The 16,935-nt window shown below is 45.0% G+C and overlaps 2 protein-coding genes across 4 annotated transcripts in view; one reads left to right on the top strand and one right to left on the bottom strand.

Annotated features, from left to right (window-relative positions):
* Window positions 1-16,935, top strand: part of ASTN2 (astrotactin 2) — a 608,691-nt gene that overhangs the window by 431,355 nt on the left and 160,401 nt on the right. The gene's annotated exons all lie outside the window — the stretch shown is intronic.
* Window positions 1,967-15,820, bottom strand: TRIM32 (tripartite motif containing 32). Of its 2 annotated transcripts, none has more exons than XM_060270347.2 (3): window positions 15,737-15,820; window positions 9,511-9,584; window positions 1,967-4,874 (listed from the first exon to the last, which is right to left on the bottom strand). In XM_060270347.2, the coding sequence occupies exon 3, from the start codon at window positions 4,819-4,821 to the stop codon at window positions 2,875-2,877; it is 1,947 nt and encodes a 648-aa protein (XP_060126330.2). In that variant the 5' UTR covers window positions 4,822-4,874; window positions 9,511-9,584; window positions 15,737-15,820; the 3' UTR covers window positions 1,967-2,874. The 2 variants fall into 2 exon arrangements, with proteins under 2 accessions (XP_060126330.2, XP_088521146.1); XM_088665020.1 differs by lacking the exon at window positions 15,737-15,820 and adding an exon at window positions 15,132-15,335 and having other exon boundaries at window positions 2,035-4,874.

The following is a 16,935-nucleotide window of genomic DNA, read 5'->3' as shown; positions in this document are numbered from 1 at the left end:
CATCAGCTTTCCATTTCATTCACACAACTGGGATTGTGGGTCACTGTCCCTGTATTTGGGATATTAGCATAAATACAACCCACCTAATTTAGAAGCAATAGTTGGCTGCAATCAAATCATCTTAAAAATAAAAATAGTATCCTTTCACTGTGCTGCAGATCATTAAATAGTATTTCATGTGCAATCCAGCATGAAAAGGTCTGCTTATGTTGGAGCTAAAGCAAGGTTCTGTTTCTCATGATGACGAAACTTGGAAATATAGCAGCTTTAAAAAAAAAAGTTAAGGTTTGGGTAAGGGTCCCAATAGCAGAGGGACAAGTTCTCAACTCACCAATACTATCATCCAGGTCTTCTTTCTCCCCAATTACGCCCTTTTAAACTCTCTGTGTGTGTGTTTTATTGGGTTGTTTTTGTTTTTATTCTGATTATGTACAGGTGAAACTCGGAAAATTAGAATATCGTCGAAAAGTGCATTTATTTCAGTAACGCAACTTATTATTTTTAATTTTTCTTTTAATTTTTACAAATGCTTTCTTTTGGAAATCCCACAGTAAAAAAACAAATAGTTACAATAATACAAAAATAAATATCACTATGACATTTCATTAATTACATTCCATTTATAATTGACCCGCCTAATGACAAATCATTACAATTACAACAAATAAAGGATTGACATATCTTGCTTTGCATGTCATGCATCTATCTCATATATTGGTTTCACCTTTTAAGTTGCGTTACTGAAATAAATGCACTTTTCCACGACATTCTAATTTTCCGAGTTTCACCTGTATTTTGTGGTTTTATATTCTGATTTTATCCTGTGAGCTGCCCTGAGACCTGCAGGTATGGGGCGGTATATAAATTTAATAAATAATCATAATCATTATTATATGAATATTATTCCCCTCTACTCTCTTCCTCTTCTTCACATCACGCACTTAACAAAAACCACACAACTCTGCATGTCATTAAGAGAATGCACACAAACAGACACAGTCTGCAAAATCCATTCCAAGTGCAGAGTCTGGGATCTTTAGAACAGTTACAGAGCCACACTAGCACAGAATAAGATCTGTGGTGTTTTTAGGTGTATCTGAAGAAGTGTGCATGCACACAAAAGCTCATACCAAAATAAAAACTTAGTTGGTCTTTAAGGTGCTACTGAAGGATTTTTTTGCAAGAGTAAATTAGTAGGAAAAGTATCTATATATCCAGCTCTTGCAACTACATGGGAGCTTAGTGATCCTCTCTGTTCTACATAATACCTGTCACATCCAAAGCATTTCAGACCAATTAATGCCCCACTCTTGTTTGGCACAGCCAGAGCACAAATGTATATGCAGTACCTTGGCCTTCCCCAGCCCACGTTGAGAATGCAAGGGCCATGAAAACTGGAGCTTTCGTGAGCTGTGAATTTCTTTCTCCCTCCAGCAAACCAAGCCACTACAGAACCAGCTTGAAATCATTTCCCCGCCCCAGCATTTTTGCAAGGGCACCGCTGGAAGTTAACACCGTTAATTCTGGCAGATTAACGCTGGGCAACTGTGTCCTATTTATGCTTAACAAGCTGGTTTCCTTTCTCTCCAAGACATTTCAGTTACATCAGAGGGTGTGTTTCTTGTCCCATATGGGCATGCCTAGGGTATGCTAATTCACCCAGCTGTGGTTTCACGCTTCATATGACCCAAGCCATATGCCCATTGGCTGATGAGCAAACCCGTCTGTTACCTTAAATAAGGCCTAGCGGCATCGCTGGGAACATAGCATTTTGCTGTGAACGGAATTGAGACGTGAAGCCATGGCACCAGGGGGGGGGGGGAGATCCCCTGTAATGAAATAAAAAGCTGCCTTCCCCCATCTTACGGACAAGTAGCTTTTCTGTATGGTGCAACTAGTAGAAACCCATCAAGCAGTGCAGCGGTGTGGAATGCTGGATATTGAAGGTGCAGAGTTAAACACATCGTTTGTCAGATTTGATCTTGTTTATACTCCCAATTTCTCCTTCCCCTAGCAAAACATCAACAAGAAACATGACTTTCCAAGACATTTTTTTTCAAGCAAGAGACAACACAAAAAGTCATGAATCAAAAACAAATCTCGATCAGTTCCCATGCAGCAATGCTATCGCTGCTGTTCAAAACAAAAGGTTCATGAACATAGAATCTTAGGAGACAGTTTTAGCTTCAAGTCAAGTTTCCTGCAGTTGCAGCAGTCCAACTTCATAGTGATCAATGGGCTCAAAGTCAGTCTCTCTCTTGCACACGCACATGCACACACACACACACACGTTGAGCGCTAGGGCTCTGTTGGCACTGTAAGGATGGATAAGCTCCTGGTTTGGGGGGAGGGGGGTTGATTTCAAACCAGGACTGTGGTGATGAAGTGTTTGTGATGGCTGGGTTGCGCCAACACAGTTGGGAATTTTAAAGGATTCAGTAGTGGGGAAAGTACTACCAGCTACTGTGGTGAAAAGGCCAATGAAAGGAGACTGGTGCTGGAGCCCTGATACGCATGCAGTGGCAGAAAGTGGGGGTGGAACCTAAGGGTGCAATGCAGGAGTGAGAACTCAACACTAATAAAAGTCCCAGCTCTTTTTTATCAGCATTCTCCACTTACTCAGGAGATTTACTTAGCTAACTTCTATTTCAATCGTAATAAAACGTGCACACACAAGCACAGAGATTGCCTATCTTTCTTCTAAGAGCACACACAAAAAAGATGGCCGCTGCACCAGTTCAGCCAGGACTGCGGCACACTCTGCTTGAAAACTATGGCACTGAATGACAGGTCAGTCTACTAGGAACAACAAAGGAATCTCTTGTGTGGACACATGTGTAAACCCCACCCCCCAAACACCATGCCTTTTTCCTCTCAAGGTGTGGAGTACCTCCTCAGGTGGTAGCTGTAGATCTTAATGCAATGTTCCCAACAGTCCAAGACCAAGAGCTGTCCCTTGGGGGTGATGGCTATGCCAACAGGGCATGTGAGTCCCTCCCGGATTAAGATGTTATAGCCACCCGCTTTTGGAAAATGCAATATTTCCTTCCGGCTGCTGTCTGCAACGATCAGGTTCCCCCGGGCGTCCACACACATCCCTGCAATGCACCGGAAGTCCTCGTTCTCCGAGAAGAAATGGCTGATCTGCCGGCCAAGATGCCCATCTGGGCCAACGGAACCAATTGAAAAGCCTCCTTCCAAGTGGTGCTCGTGTTGGCGGTTTTCAAGGTTTAAGCCCAGCCCCTGGGTGAAGTAGATAGTCCCTTCGGTGTCGCAAGTCACAAACTTGGGGCGCACGGCACTACACAGGCAACTGTACTTCACAACCCCAATGCTGCGGTCTACTGTGAAGCACCAAAGCTTCCCCCCTTCCACATCCGTCACTACAAACTGCCCCGATGGGAGGGCAGTGATGCCCCACGGCTTGCTTAGCTGGCTCCTGTGGCACGCCACGCAGTGCCCGTCCATCGTGTACACCTTCACAGAGTTGTCGTAGCTGTCGGTCACACCAATCAGTCCATTGCAGTTCATTGTGACAGACAAAGGAGTCAGGTTGGGCAGATCTGCTCCAAGAAAGCTGAGCACAAAGCTGTCAATGCCACTGGGACTCCGGCGGATTTCCTTTAAGAAGCCCTTGCGGGTAAAGACTTGGATTCGAAAGTTTCCACGATCTGCTACAAGCACCTCCCCCTGGGGAGTGACGTGCAGGCTGACGGGCAGGTTGAAAGTCCCTGGAGTGCTGCCTTTAGAGCCCATCTTCTTGAGGAAGTTGCACTGCTGGATGCTGCCGGCTGCCTCCGGCATGCGTGGTTTGGTGGGTGAGGAGCAACTGGGCAGTGAGCCGACATCTGCGTCAGCCACGTTTGCCTCCCTGAAGGAGGCAGAGGCCACTGCTACCATCTCCACCTGCAATTCCTCCACATTGATGCTTCTGGGTTTTTTAATCACTTGTCCGATCTGCAGTGGCCCAACATGGCCTACCTTGAGGAGCTCCACTTCTTGCAGGGTCAGCTCTTTGGGGAGGCTGTTCATCAGTTCAGGTTCCTCTTCATCACCCTCTTCCTCTAAGAGGGCTATGTCTCCTTGTTTGATTTTGGCAAGGAAGTAGTCACACCGTGACACAATCTGCACCTCGGCGATGTTCAGCAGGTAAGCCTGCTCCTCCATGATCTGGCTGTTCACTTTCTCCACCTCAGAGAGGGAAGTGGTGAAGAACTTTCGGGATCTAGCAAGCTCCTCTTGGACTTTGCGCTCCTCTTTCCCATACTCCTGCAGGACAGCTTTGTACCTAACTTGAAGGTCCTTTGAAACTCCTTCCAAAGTTGCCTTCCTTTTCTGCAGGTCCCCCATGAGCTCTCGCAGCTGGCCAAGCCGGGCCCCAAATTCCCTCCTGCGTTCGTCGGCTGCCTCTTTGATAGCAACCACGCCATGCCCCCGCTGCGCATGCTCAGCTTCTTTGCACGATTCACACAAGACCATGTCACAGCTCTTGCAGAAGTGCTTGGGGAGCCTCCGCCCACAAGCCTTGCACATGAGGATGCCCACGGTTTCGCTGAGTCCCGCTGTGTCTATGATCTTCAGCACGGTCAGGTTGTCCGTCAGCTGAGCCAAGCTGGTGATCCTCGTGACTTTGCTGCAGAAGGGACAGCGTATCCCATTGATGCTGTTGGCTAGGAGCTTCTCAGTGCACTGTTTGCAGATGGTATGCCCACAGTGCAGGAGCTTCGGCCTTACGTGCTCTTCGGTAAAACATTCCATGCAGATGGGGCATTCCAAGACTTCGCGGAGTGCGTCCACATTGAGATGAGGGGCAGCAGCCATGACTTTGCAGGTGAGGTCAAGAGGGGTCGCATTTATCTCAGCTGTTTTCGATGCTGTTTGGGAAAAGAGAAGGATAAAAGATTTAAATCCTGGTGTGTGCTTAGCCCTTCCAATATTCTGAACCAGGCTGATTTAATTACACTGCTTTTTTTTGCTTTTTTTTAAAAAAAGTGTAGGGCTTTTTTGCTTTTTTAAAAAAAGGTCTCATGACTTTTTTGGTGGGGAGCAGGGAGCTTCTAAGACTAAACTGGACATAGAAAGAGCTTTCACTGGCCCAACTGAGAGATTCCTTACTTCTGCATCCCTCTACCTGTGCCTACTGCTTTCATTACACCTCTAGGCCACCACACCCTTCAAGCTTTGAGTGGGTTATAGTTCTCTCTCTCCCTCTCCCCCCTCCCTCTCTCACACACAACCCCCAGATTGGGCTTATTTCTTTGTTTTTTGTCACACTAAGTAAAGCCATGGGCTCAAAATGTACAATTAAATAGGAAGTTTAACCTTCACAGCGGAACTGCCCCAAGTGGAAAGGAAACTTCACAAGTTGCAGTAGCTCTGGCACTGAGCAGGTCTGGATGTGGAACAGCCTTTTGAGAGGAGCACAGTATGTACCCCTGGCCTTTCAAAGACTGACTCTGCACATGCCATATATGTAAGGGGCTGGCACGGAGCATCTAGCGCAGGGGTCGGCAAAGGTTTTTTGGCTTGGGCCAGTTCACGGTCCCACAGATGCCACGGTGGGCCGGAGTGTGTGTGTGTGTGTGCGCATGCCTTCTGGTGCGGAGGAGGCATGCACAGCTTCCCATTGGGAAGCCAGCCAGCATCGCAGAAGGTTGTCCCCGCTCTGCTCCGCACCAGTTTGCATGGCAGCTGACCGAGTGGGAGGCGGGGGTCCATCAGCTGGTTAAATGACCCCCATGGGCAACCTAAGTAGGAATGCCTCTCAAGTAGAATGTTACTCTTCAGAGCTGATGATAAATATAATCCACCTTAATCAAGTTTAACATGATTTGGATTGAGAGAAGGACTGCAACTCATTGCCAGCACACGTGCTTTGCATGCAGAAGGTCACAAATTCAATCCCTGGCAGCTCCCATTAAAAGGCTCCATTAGAATAGGTGTGGGGGAACCTTTGGCTCCCCAGATGTTGTGGAATTACATATTCCACCATCCCTAGGCACTGATCAGGCTTTCTAAGGCTCGTAGGAGTTGCAGGCCAGCGGCACGCAGAAGGCCAAACGCTCCCCACTCCTGATGGGAAAGATCTTCCTCTTTCTGAGATCCTGGAGGCACTGCCAATTACAGCAGATGCTACTAAGATACATGGAAAAATGTATTTTGCGGTATAAGGCAGCTTACCATATTCCTAGCATGGTATAGAATAATGAGGGGACAAATAGACTAACAGAGAAAAGAGTACGATACGAGAAGGACATATGGGAGAGAGAATGGAGAGCTGCAGTGTTGTTTCTACTAAGAGCGGACATGGCCAAAATAATAGCCATGACCAACTTAGGTTGATTTGAGCTGGGGGGAACCTTTGGCCCTCCAGCCCCAACAAATATATGCAATGGACACGGATAATGGGAGTTGTAGTTCAGCAACAGCTGGGGGGGGTAGGTTCCCCTAACCTGGTTAATTCCTTTGTGACTACTCTGTGTGCAACTTAGTGGAGGAGTACAACCTATAATACCAATTCATATTTTTTGGGCAAAAGATCTCAATTTTGGGGGTAAGCCAGGCTTGGGAATGTGGGTGTGGCATGAATGAACAGATTCTTTTAGTGACTAGCTCACCTTCACACAGCTTCAGCTGCATGCATGTAGCTGGTGAGGGGCCAGAGCTATGTAGCGAGCACATGATTCACACACATATTTAATTTCTGGAATTCTTAAAAGATGTGAAGTTACAATGTTGGGAGAGATGCCTGCCTCAGTCTTTAGAGAGCCACTCTGAAGAGCCATGGCTCTGTGGTAGAGAATCTGACTTGCATGTAAAAGGTCCCAGCTTCAATCTCTAATGGCAACTGTGGGTAGTAGGGCTGTGAATGTCTCCTGTCTCTGAAGTCCTGGAGAGCTGTTGCCAGGCAGTGCAGGCAATACTGAGCCAGGTGGAGCAGTGGTCTGACACAGCAGAAAGTGCCTTCATAACAGGAGAGAATGACCACAATTCAGAAGTGGAGCATATGATCTCTGCACCTCAAAGCACAGGTCCAGTCACCAGCCTCAGGTAAGATGGGGCGTTGGACAGGACTCCTGGCTGAAACCCTGGAGAACTGCCAACAGTTAGATATGATGGTTTTCTGTGTTCTGTGTTCATAAGAGGAGCATAGCTCAACAGAGTGGCTGGGGGAACCCAGCCAGATGGGTGGGGTATAAATAAATTTATTATTATTATTATTATTATTATTATTATTATTATTATTATCTCTGCTCGTGGGGTGTCCCAGATTCAACCCTTGGCATCTGCTGTCAGTAAGCAGCATACAGAGCTGGATGCAGGCATACTCTGCATGCAACATATACAGGTTTTAGTTAAAAGGGTGTAGTGTGAAAGAGTGCTTGAGACCCTGTGGAACCACTTAAAAGTGGAGTGGAAAGAAAAACCAACTATCTGGCTCATTGTAATGTTGCTTCAGAATAGGAAGGCCCATCGCTCAGTGGGAGTTTTCATGCTACCTGGATTAAGGTTAGAGATTGTGAAGCAATGCTGCCAGTCAGAGCATGTAGTACAGGGCTAGTGCCTTGATTCCCTATGAAGCAGGTTCATGTGTTTACATACATTTGTTCACCCCTGTGGAGTTGTACCATTTGTTGGGTATCAGAAATGGCAAAATAAAGATCCTCTTAGGTTACATGTCAAAGACCATGTAACACTGCTGCTTACTGTGGAGATGAGTTTGGATAAAATGTGAAGAACAAGGGAAATTGACTGGGTGAGGGCAATCTACCACTCTTGATATTAGTCACCCAAAACAATCCTTCAAAGCAAGAAACTTCAACAAAAACCATAGATCTGATGTCTCCTAGCAGGCTTCATGCTTTCAAGCCTCAGTGTTCCAACCAGTGCTGGTACAGCAGGGGTTAATCAGGTGCTTAAAATATATATATGCAAAAATCCTGTGTATTTCCCTGTGCAGGGTCACATTCCTAAGCAATACCCTCCATGTGGACATGTTTTTGGTAAAATACATGTAATTTCCCTTCTCAACTATACTTAATTAGTTTTGTAACAGCCAGATATCTTGTACATACTGTATATGAGACAGTATTGTAATCCCAGTTCCCAAACCACTTCCCTATTCCTTTCCTTTATATTAAACTCTGCATTCTCAGGATTCCAGCTGTGCTGACTTCAAAGTAGTTAAGCCATTGAAAGCCATTGAAAAAGAGCCACACAAAACAGGTGGCATCATTAAGCCATTTATGTGATAGGATAGAGATGGTCTTCATCTTTCTTGTGGATTTGCAATTGGGAAACCCTCTAGTTCTACGCAAGAATACAAACTTCGTATGCAGAAGATCTTGGGTTCAATCCCTAACATCTCCAGCTAAAAGGATCAGGGAGCAGATGACGGAAGAGATACCAGCAGGTGGTATAGTATTGAGCTAGGTGAACCAATTGTCTAACTTGCTATAAGGCAGTTCCTATGTTCCAAATGCTTGGTCATTAAAGGAAGGGCGGGTGGATAAGAGAAATCCAGCACAACTGCTGGGATTATTAGAAAACATGAAGCTAGAGATGCATGACACTGGCAACCCCTGGGATAGACAGAAACCTTGTTTTCATCCAAATTGGTAAGGACTAGAGCCCTTTCATAAAGCTCATGTGTCCAAATGCTTCTCCATATAAATGTTTTTTTAAACAACAGCAACAAAATCCCTACCCACAGAAAGCTAGCATGTCAGGGTGAAGGGTTCTGCCCTAGTCTTCTCTCCAGCATATTGATTTTCTGTGCGCAGGGACTGTTTTTACTGCTTTGTGTGGGTTCTCATCTGCAGCCCATAATGCTACAGCCCTATCGTAGCAACTTTAACACCTGAGTGGTCAAAACTCCCTAAACTGCTACCAAGCAGAATTTGATTATTAGATTTTTCATGGATGCAAGGCACTGAACTTACTGGAAATGCACTTCCAGGAGACATTGCTTGTTAATCTGCACATATACAAAACAAGCAGGTTCGTGAGTTTCTTTGAGGTTTCTTGGTTTGGTAAATTGCACAGAGGAGCTTCTGAAATGAGCTCCAAAAAATGGAGAATGAGAAAGTTGGTGGCTTTTTAATAAAAGAGGGGGCTCTGGACTTTTACAAAACAGTTAGCTGTTTGTGTGGGGGGGGGGGTGTGCAGTTAAACAATGAACTTGCACATCTTCTGCTTATCAGCTGCCTATAAAGTATGACTGCAGAGAGGCAGAAGTGCTGGGGAATTTGTAGAGATAACCAGAAGGGGATGGAGGATTCCAGGCATGGAGGATTCCAGGCACTATTAAATAAGACACTGGCCACATTCTGCAGAGACCTACTTTTTAGCAATAAACTGCAATCGGTTTTAATAACAAGGCAGATTTGTGGCTGGCGAAACTAAGTAGTGTTACCGTTTTATTAGTACTAAATTCACATCATAAATACACTGTGTATTCGGATGCAGTTACTGGAAATAATTCAGCAACACAGCCAACCCGGTCTTTACCTCACTTGTGGTAGATGATCCGTAATGACATCCAAGCAGTCTTTGTCTCCTGCTTCTCGTGTCAAGGCAGTTCCCTGGATACACAGAGGCAAAGAGAGGGGGAAGAAAATTGCAGTTAATGAGCAAGTTTCAAGTTGCCCCCACCCTGCCCCCAGAAAGTGCTTTAGATACTCCAAGAAAACTACAAGAAACATGGTTAGCAATAAGGAGGTATATTCATTGCCAAAGTAGTGATAAGCCCAACACTTCCCAAGCTGAATTCAGCTCTTAACAGTAGAAATTTAAATCTAAAGACAAAAACAGTCTCAAGGAGACCAGCACTATATTATTTTCACTTCCCTCTGTGCTAAGCATGAGCTGAATCAGTTGGGTACAATTTCCTCGTAGGGCCCCAATTTTAATAAAATTAGTGCTGGAAGTATAATTCGCTTTTCACAATTGTTTCTCTCTCCCACCCTAAAAGGGTACATTTACTCTATTTTGTTATTTTCCAATTTATTTCATTTGCAGATGAAATGAAACCTAACAAACACAGCCAACAGAGGTGGTTTAAATCTGACTGAGCTGCACCAGAATTCTCAGTTGCATTGTGCAAACAGCTCCCTCTGAGTTTGGGTTTACTGAACAATTTTGTTCTATGATGTCGAAAGCCCAGAGCGTGGTGACAGTTCTGGGAGAGAACAGCTTGAAAGGAATTATCTTCCAAGGGATATATTCTGGATAGAGGGGTGTGGGCTTAACCCATTCCATGGCTTGCGGTTCCTACCACCCCCCCTTTCCACCAGCTGCTTGCCCTTCTGCTGGGATTCTTGCAATGAGAGAAGAATGGTTGGGTTGGGTGGTGGGAGGGGGCAGTTGAGAGAAAGATGGAGGCAATTTGGGGGGAAGTGGTGCATTGCCCACCACAAATCATGTTCCCCTGATTTTTCAGTTCAGTGGCCACCTGAGCTCCTGTGCCCATGGCTCCTGCCAAATGTCTAGAATGAACTCACACCCACAAGATCTGACCAGGCCATACCATCGATATCTCTGTGCTTCCAGTTTTAACAATGACAATAGTTTATAACACTGAACAGAGGTTTTAATATTCAGGTTTAAAGTGATGTATAAGAGTGGTAAGGACCTAACAGAAGCAGAAGACATCAAGAAGAGGTGACAAGAATACACAGAGGAATTATACCAGAAAGATATGGAAAGATATGGAGATCTCATACACCCCAGGTAGTGTGGTTGATGACCTTGAGCCAGACATCTGGAGAGTGAAGTCAAATGGGCCTTAGAAAGCACTGCTAATAACAAGGCCAGTGGAAGTGATGATATTCCAGCTGAACTATTTAAAATTTTAAAAGATGATGCTGTTAAGGTGCTACACTCAATATGCCAGCAAGTTTGGAAAACTCAGCAATGGCCAGAGGATTGGAGAAGATCAGTCTACATCCCAATCCCAAGGAAGGGCAGCGCCAAAGAATGCTCCAACTACCGCTAAATTGCACTTATTTTACACACTAGCAAGGTTATGCTCAAAATTCTACAAGGCAGGCTTAGGCAGTATGTGGACCGAGAACTCCCAGAAGTGCAAGCTGGATTTCGAAGGGCAGAGGAACCAGAGACCAAATAGCAAATATGTGCTGGATTATGGAGAAAGCTAGAGAGTTCCAGAAAGACATATACTTCTGCTTCATCGACTATGCAAAAGCCTTTGACTGTGTCGACCACAGCAAACTATGGCAAGTTCTTAAAGAAATGGGAGTGCCTGATCACCTCATCTGTCTCCTGAGAAATCTCTATGTTCTAACAAGAAGCTACAGTTAGAACTGGATATGGAACAACTGACTGGTTCAAAATTGGGAAAAGAGTACGGCAAGGTTGTATATTGTCTCCCTGCTTATTTAACTTATATGCAGAATTCATCATGCGAAAGGCTGGACTAGATGAATCCCAAACCGGAATTAAGATTGCCAGAAGAAATATCAACAACCTTACATATGCAGATGACAGAACCTTGATGGCAGAAAGTGAGGAGGGATTAAAAAACCTTTTAATGAGGGTGAAAGAGGAGAGTGCAAAATATGGTCTGAAGCTCAACATAAAAAAAAACTAAGATCATGGCCACTGGTCCCATCACCTCCTGGCAAATAGAAGGGGAAGAAATGGAGGCAGTGAGAGATTTTACTTTCCTGGGCTCCTTGATCACTGCAGATGGTGACAGCAGTCCCAAAATTAAAAGACGCCTGCTTCTTGGGAGAAAAGCAATGACAAACCTAGACAACATCTTAAAAAGCAGAGACATCACCTTGCCAACAAAGGTCCGTATAGTTAAAGCTATGGTTTTCCCAGTAGTGATGTATGGAAGCGAGAGCTAGACCATAAAGAAGGCTGATCGCCGAAGAATGGATGCTTTTGAATTTTGGTGCTGGAGGAGACTCTTGAGAGTCCCATGGACTGCAAGAAGATCAAACTTATCCATTTTGAAGGAAATCAGCCCTGAGTGCTCACTGGAAGGATAGATCCTGAAGCTGAGGCTCCAATACTTTGGGCACCTCATGAGAAGAGAAGACTCACTGGAAAAGACCCTGATGTTGGGAAAGATGGAGGGCACAAGGAGAAGGGGGCGGCAGAGGGCGAGATGGCTGGACAGTGTTCTTGAAGCTACAAACATGAGTTTGACCAAACTGCAGGAGGCAGTGGAAGACAGGAGTGCCTGGCGTGCTATGGACCATGGGGTCACGAAGAGTCGGACACGACTAAACAACAACATAAGGGAGTAAGTACTATACAAAAACAAAGTGTTTTGCTAGCAGTTTTATTCAGCTTCAAGTCTTATAAACACACTCTTCAGTACTCTAGGTGCACACTTGACTGAAAGAAGTTCGCATTGTTGGGGTGCTTGGAAGGGGCACATACATCAGCAATTGCTCAGCAGAAACTCTCCTAAGTGAAGCTTCTCAGATGGGGGCGGGGAGTGTAGTTGCTTGGAAGACTGCTTAGCAAAAGTGTGACCAAGTGTGCAGCCTTGACCCCGCAACTGAGTGAGCCAGGGCCGCCCAAGTAAAGTCAGCATACCCTGCAGCATGTGTGCATAGCCGCTGCTGAATTTAGAGGGGGGCAGCCCCCTCTTGGAGTTTTTTGGGGGCCCTCAGCCCCCCCATGGTGCCCCTGAGTGTGACCATGATTGAACAAGACTCTATGAATGTGGAAATAAGGCAAATTAACCACGGATACAGCTGGAGCCATATGTAAACAAGCCAAAGCGGTCTGCTAACATGAAGATGAAACAGCACCTTAGTATCAGAAGGAAGCCCTTCCAAACCTCTGTCATTTATGCAAGGAAGAATGGCACATTAGGAGATCTGGCTCAAAGCATCCCAGTTTGGTTAATAACAAAGGGACACCTTGCTGGTTGTCTAAACAAATCCCAGACCTAGAAATCCACAAGCCTCTCTCCCCACTCCCTTAGTGTTCATTGTAGGTGAGTTTCCCCCCCTAATGTTAAGGGAAGTGCAAGAAGAAAATTAATTCAAACTGTGGCAGATCGGATTTAGGCTGACTGTGGAGAAATATTACTTAATTTGTAACACTCAAAACCACTTTAGCCACTTTGCTGTACTTGCAAGCAAGGCAATTAAAAGATTTGAAAGAGCAAGTTCGTTTTAACCCCCTAATAACACAGTTGGTTTATAGTGGCCCATGTTGAAGTGCTGTGGTGGCATTTATGGCTTAAGGAGGAACAGCAGCACCACAGTTATTTAGGAAGGAAGGAATAAGGAGATCTGGGAGAGGCAGAATCATTTATAATCGTCAAATACTGACACCCAGGAGTTTGGAGGGCCAAGGTTTGGGGATGCCTACTTTAGACACACACTAAACACACTTTCAGCCCTGTACAAACAAAAGCACCAGTGCAGGATCCGAAATGAACGGCCCTCATTGTGGCCCTGTCGCCCTGTACAGTACTGCATGGATGACTTTTTCAGAAATAGGTAATCCAGTACCCATTAGAGCAGGCATGTCAAACCTGCAGCCCTCCAGATGTTTTGGCCTACAACTCCCATGATCCCTAGCTAGCTGGACCAGTGGTTGGGGAAGATGGGAATTGTAGTCCAAAACATCTGGAGGGCTGCAGGTTTGACATGCCTGCATTAGAGGAATGGAATATTAGAGGAATGGAATATAGTGGACTGGAAAGTGAGGTCTTATGTCTCATCCCCTTCCTTCCATATCCAGTGCCACTTTGTATATTGACAAGGTTACCCAAGTATGGAATGGCTTTGCTGGGCGTGCCAAATGCAGGGCCAATCTAAAGCATTTTATAATTTATAACTCAAGGGGATAACCTTGACAGTCACACTCTCTACTACGGTTATTCTCCACATCTGTTCATGTAAATCAGGCTTAGGAAAACTACAACTCCCATCATCCCTAGCTAACAGGACCAGTGGTCAGGGATGATGGGAGTTGTAGTCCCAACACATCTGGAAGGTCAAGTTTGCCTATGCCAGATGTAAACGGACTTATTTGCAGTCCTAGGTGTGCTAATAATAATATGCTACCAATAAAGAATTTGTATTGTGCTTTCAGGTGTTCAAGCACTGTACAGAATGATCCAGCTGTAGGGAAGCCACTAAGGTGGGGGAGAAGAGGGAGACAGATTCCAGAAATACTTTTCAGCCCCGTGGAACCTTCAATGTGGGGTCCCACAAGGCTCGGTTCTATCCCTTATCTACTTATCTGGCTGCTGCTACAGGTGAAGGAACAAAAATAATTTAAAAAGAGGAGACAGTGACAACACTGCTAGGCTATCCTAATGTAGATTAGGAAGTTGATTGTCAATTTTCAAAGAATCCACAAATCAATGTGTATGTGTGTGTTTTCTATGTACTGCTTTCTATAGTAAATTGTGTGACTTATCAAAGCAAAGCTAAATTTGGGTTTGTATATGTTATGGCATGGAGAGGGGAACATGTATTGCAATGCAGTTGCACTCAGGACACTTTTTATATGCTATCTTGGAAGTTTACTTGAGAGAAGGCAGGAAGTGAGCTGTGTGCCCCAATGAATTTTATTAATAGTTATCAATTCGACATTATTACATTTCCCCCTCCAACCCTTCTTTCAAACAGCTCTTGATTCTCCCCACCACCTTTATAATCTTCATAGTGGCCCTGTGAGGTAGATTAAGCTGAGAGACATTAAATGGCCCATGGCTTTCCAAATAAAAGATGGCACTAAGCCAGGGATTTAAAGTCATGCCTGTCCAGTCTTAATTCCAACATCCTGATATTGGAATATCAGTTAGGGAACTGGAGGGGTAAAAATATTTGGCCTATGAGGCTTAGAGGCTTTTGTGGTGTATGAATTTTAGTTGGGTGCAGCACTGATCACATGCTGGGCATGGAGAGAGAAAGAGATTTTTCTATGCATGCAATCCATAGATCTCTATGGAATTTTCTGTGCACGCCGTAGCTCAACATGAAACTGGGGCTTCTTTCAGGGAGCTCTTGTCAGAGACCCGCAGGGGGACTGAAGATTATGCCCTTCAGCGTCTGAGAGATAAGTGTTGCTAGTACCTCTGGAAGGATTTGGGGCTCCCTATGCAGGAAAAGACTGTGGGCTCCTCTTACCTGAAAGGGAATTTTGGCACAAATCTGCATGCAGAATTGTGGCTCCAGGAAAATGCAAAACTTCGGCTGTGCTGCCGCTGCAGCTTGCTCTCTGTCTCTCTCTTCGACCCTCTCTCGCACATCTTTCCTTCAGTGGGACTTACTTCTGAATAGAAAGTGTGCTCCATGCTGGCCTAGATGCCCGTTTTAAGGGGCATTGAGCAGCTGGGAATTAGGAGAACAACCTGCTTTTGTATTGTACGGTGTGTGGGGTTTTTTAAATATATATATATATATATATAATGACGTGTCCTTTGTTGCTTTTTTTTTTGAAGCCAACAAAAGACGTCCCGTCCCCCCGTCCCCCGCTCGGATTTCCGCATCTGTGGTGGGCCGGAAGCTGGACTTTGGCGAGGCCTCTCTGCAGAGGGAATGATGCTCGCGTCTCTTTGCAGGATGAAAGAACGAGCGTTTTCTGGGCGCAAATGAGAAGGGTGGAAGTTGCATGGGGATAACTGGTTGGGGAGGAGATGTGCTGGGGTCGCCCGGTTCCTGCCCATTGCCCCCCTCCCTTTCCCCGGTGCGGCCACCCCTTTCCCCCCAAACAAAACAGAGCCCCTCCCTACCTGCAGCTTTCTCTCTCTCTCTCCTGCAGCTGCATCAAGCCTTTGTCCCCACCATCCTCTGCGCATGCGTGAAGGGGCCTTTGCCGCTCCCACTTCTCCCCTCCCTCCCTCCCTCTGGCACAACCCTCATTCGCTCGGCAACGTCGCCTCCTGCGAAGCTTCATGGGAGTTGAAGTCTTCAGGGGAGGTCTTCTTTCCTCCGCTTCCAGGAAGAGTTTTGGGGCTCAGGAGTTCGAATCCGCGGAATACCCGAGGCGGAAAATTGTTTCAGGCATTATTATTATTATTTTATAATAATAGTACTAGCAGCAGCAATAATGGAGACTGAGAGTCATCCAGCTTTAATGCGACTTTAGGGCTTTAAAACCCACACACAACAACAGCTTTGTTTTTCTTTGGGAGAGTAAAAAGCGTTTGCTGTACTAGGTGGTTTGGGGGTTTTTTTTAGATCATTTTTGTTTTGCATAACTTTTTTTTTCCAGTTGTGTGTTGCTGTTGTTTTTAAAAGGGCTATGCACCTGACAAATACAGTATTTGCTTTTATCAGCCAGACTTAGACTTTGTAAAGTGTTATTTGTATGTAGGGTGTGTGGGCGCCCAAAGCTTTTGTTCTGTTGTTGTTGTTGTTGTTGTTGTTGTTGTTGTTGTTGTTGTTACTACCCCGCCTTTTTCTGTGACGGGATTCAAAGATGCATACAGTTAAAAACAACCATTAAAAATCAAGAACAATCTATCATTAAAACAAGAACAATTGAACATTGACAGAATTAAAATCATATACATATGCGGTATCTATTAAAGCCAATGAAATAATCGCAATAGAAACAGAATGGCACTATCCGTTTAATTAAAAGCAATCAATTCCCAGATGTCTTCATCTGCCAGCAGAAGGACAAGGAGGCAGCTAGTCTGGCTTCTCCAGGGTGGGAGTTTCCAAATCTTATTGCAAGCTTTTTATACTGTGCAGTAGTACCTCATGCACCAATCGCACCAATCCTGTACCTACTTGCTTCCAACATTACTTCAGAGTAAGCCCCCTTGAGGGACTTTCTTCTATGTAGGGCACATTAAATGATCGCCTTGTCAATACAGGTGTCTAAAACAGTGACAAAAAAATTAAATGGAAACAATTCAGAGATGTAGCAAAACATATATATATATATATATATATATATATATATATATAGGGCACTTTAAAA

Source organism: Zootoca vivipara, chromosome Z2 (assembly GCF_965207765.1).
Source record: "Zootoca vivipara chromosome Z2, rZooViv2.hap1.1, whole genome shotgun sequence".
NCBI lineage: Eukaryota > Metazoa > Chordata > Lepidosauria > Squamata > Lacertidae > Zootoca > Zootoca vivipara.
The sequence above is the reverse complement of the archived record's forward strand: the minus strand, read 5'-3'. Positions and strand labels throughout refer to the sequence as shown.

Excerpts from the sequence above, each read along its gene's own strand:
- TRIM32 (XM_060270347.2), bottom strand. The coding sequence starts at position 4,821 with ATGGCTGCTGCCCCTCATCTCAATGTGGACGCACTCCGCGAAGTCTTG.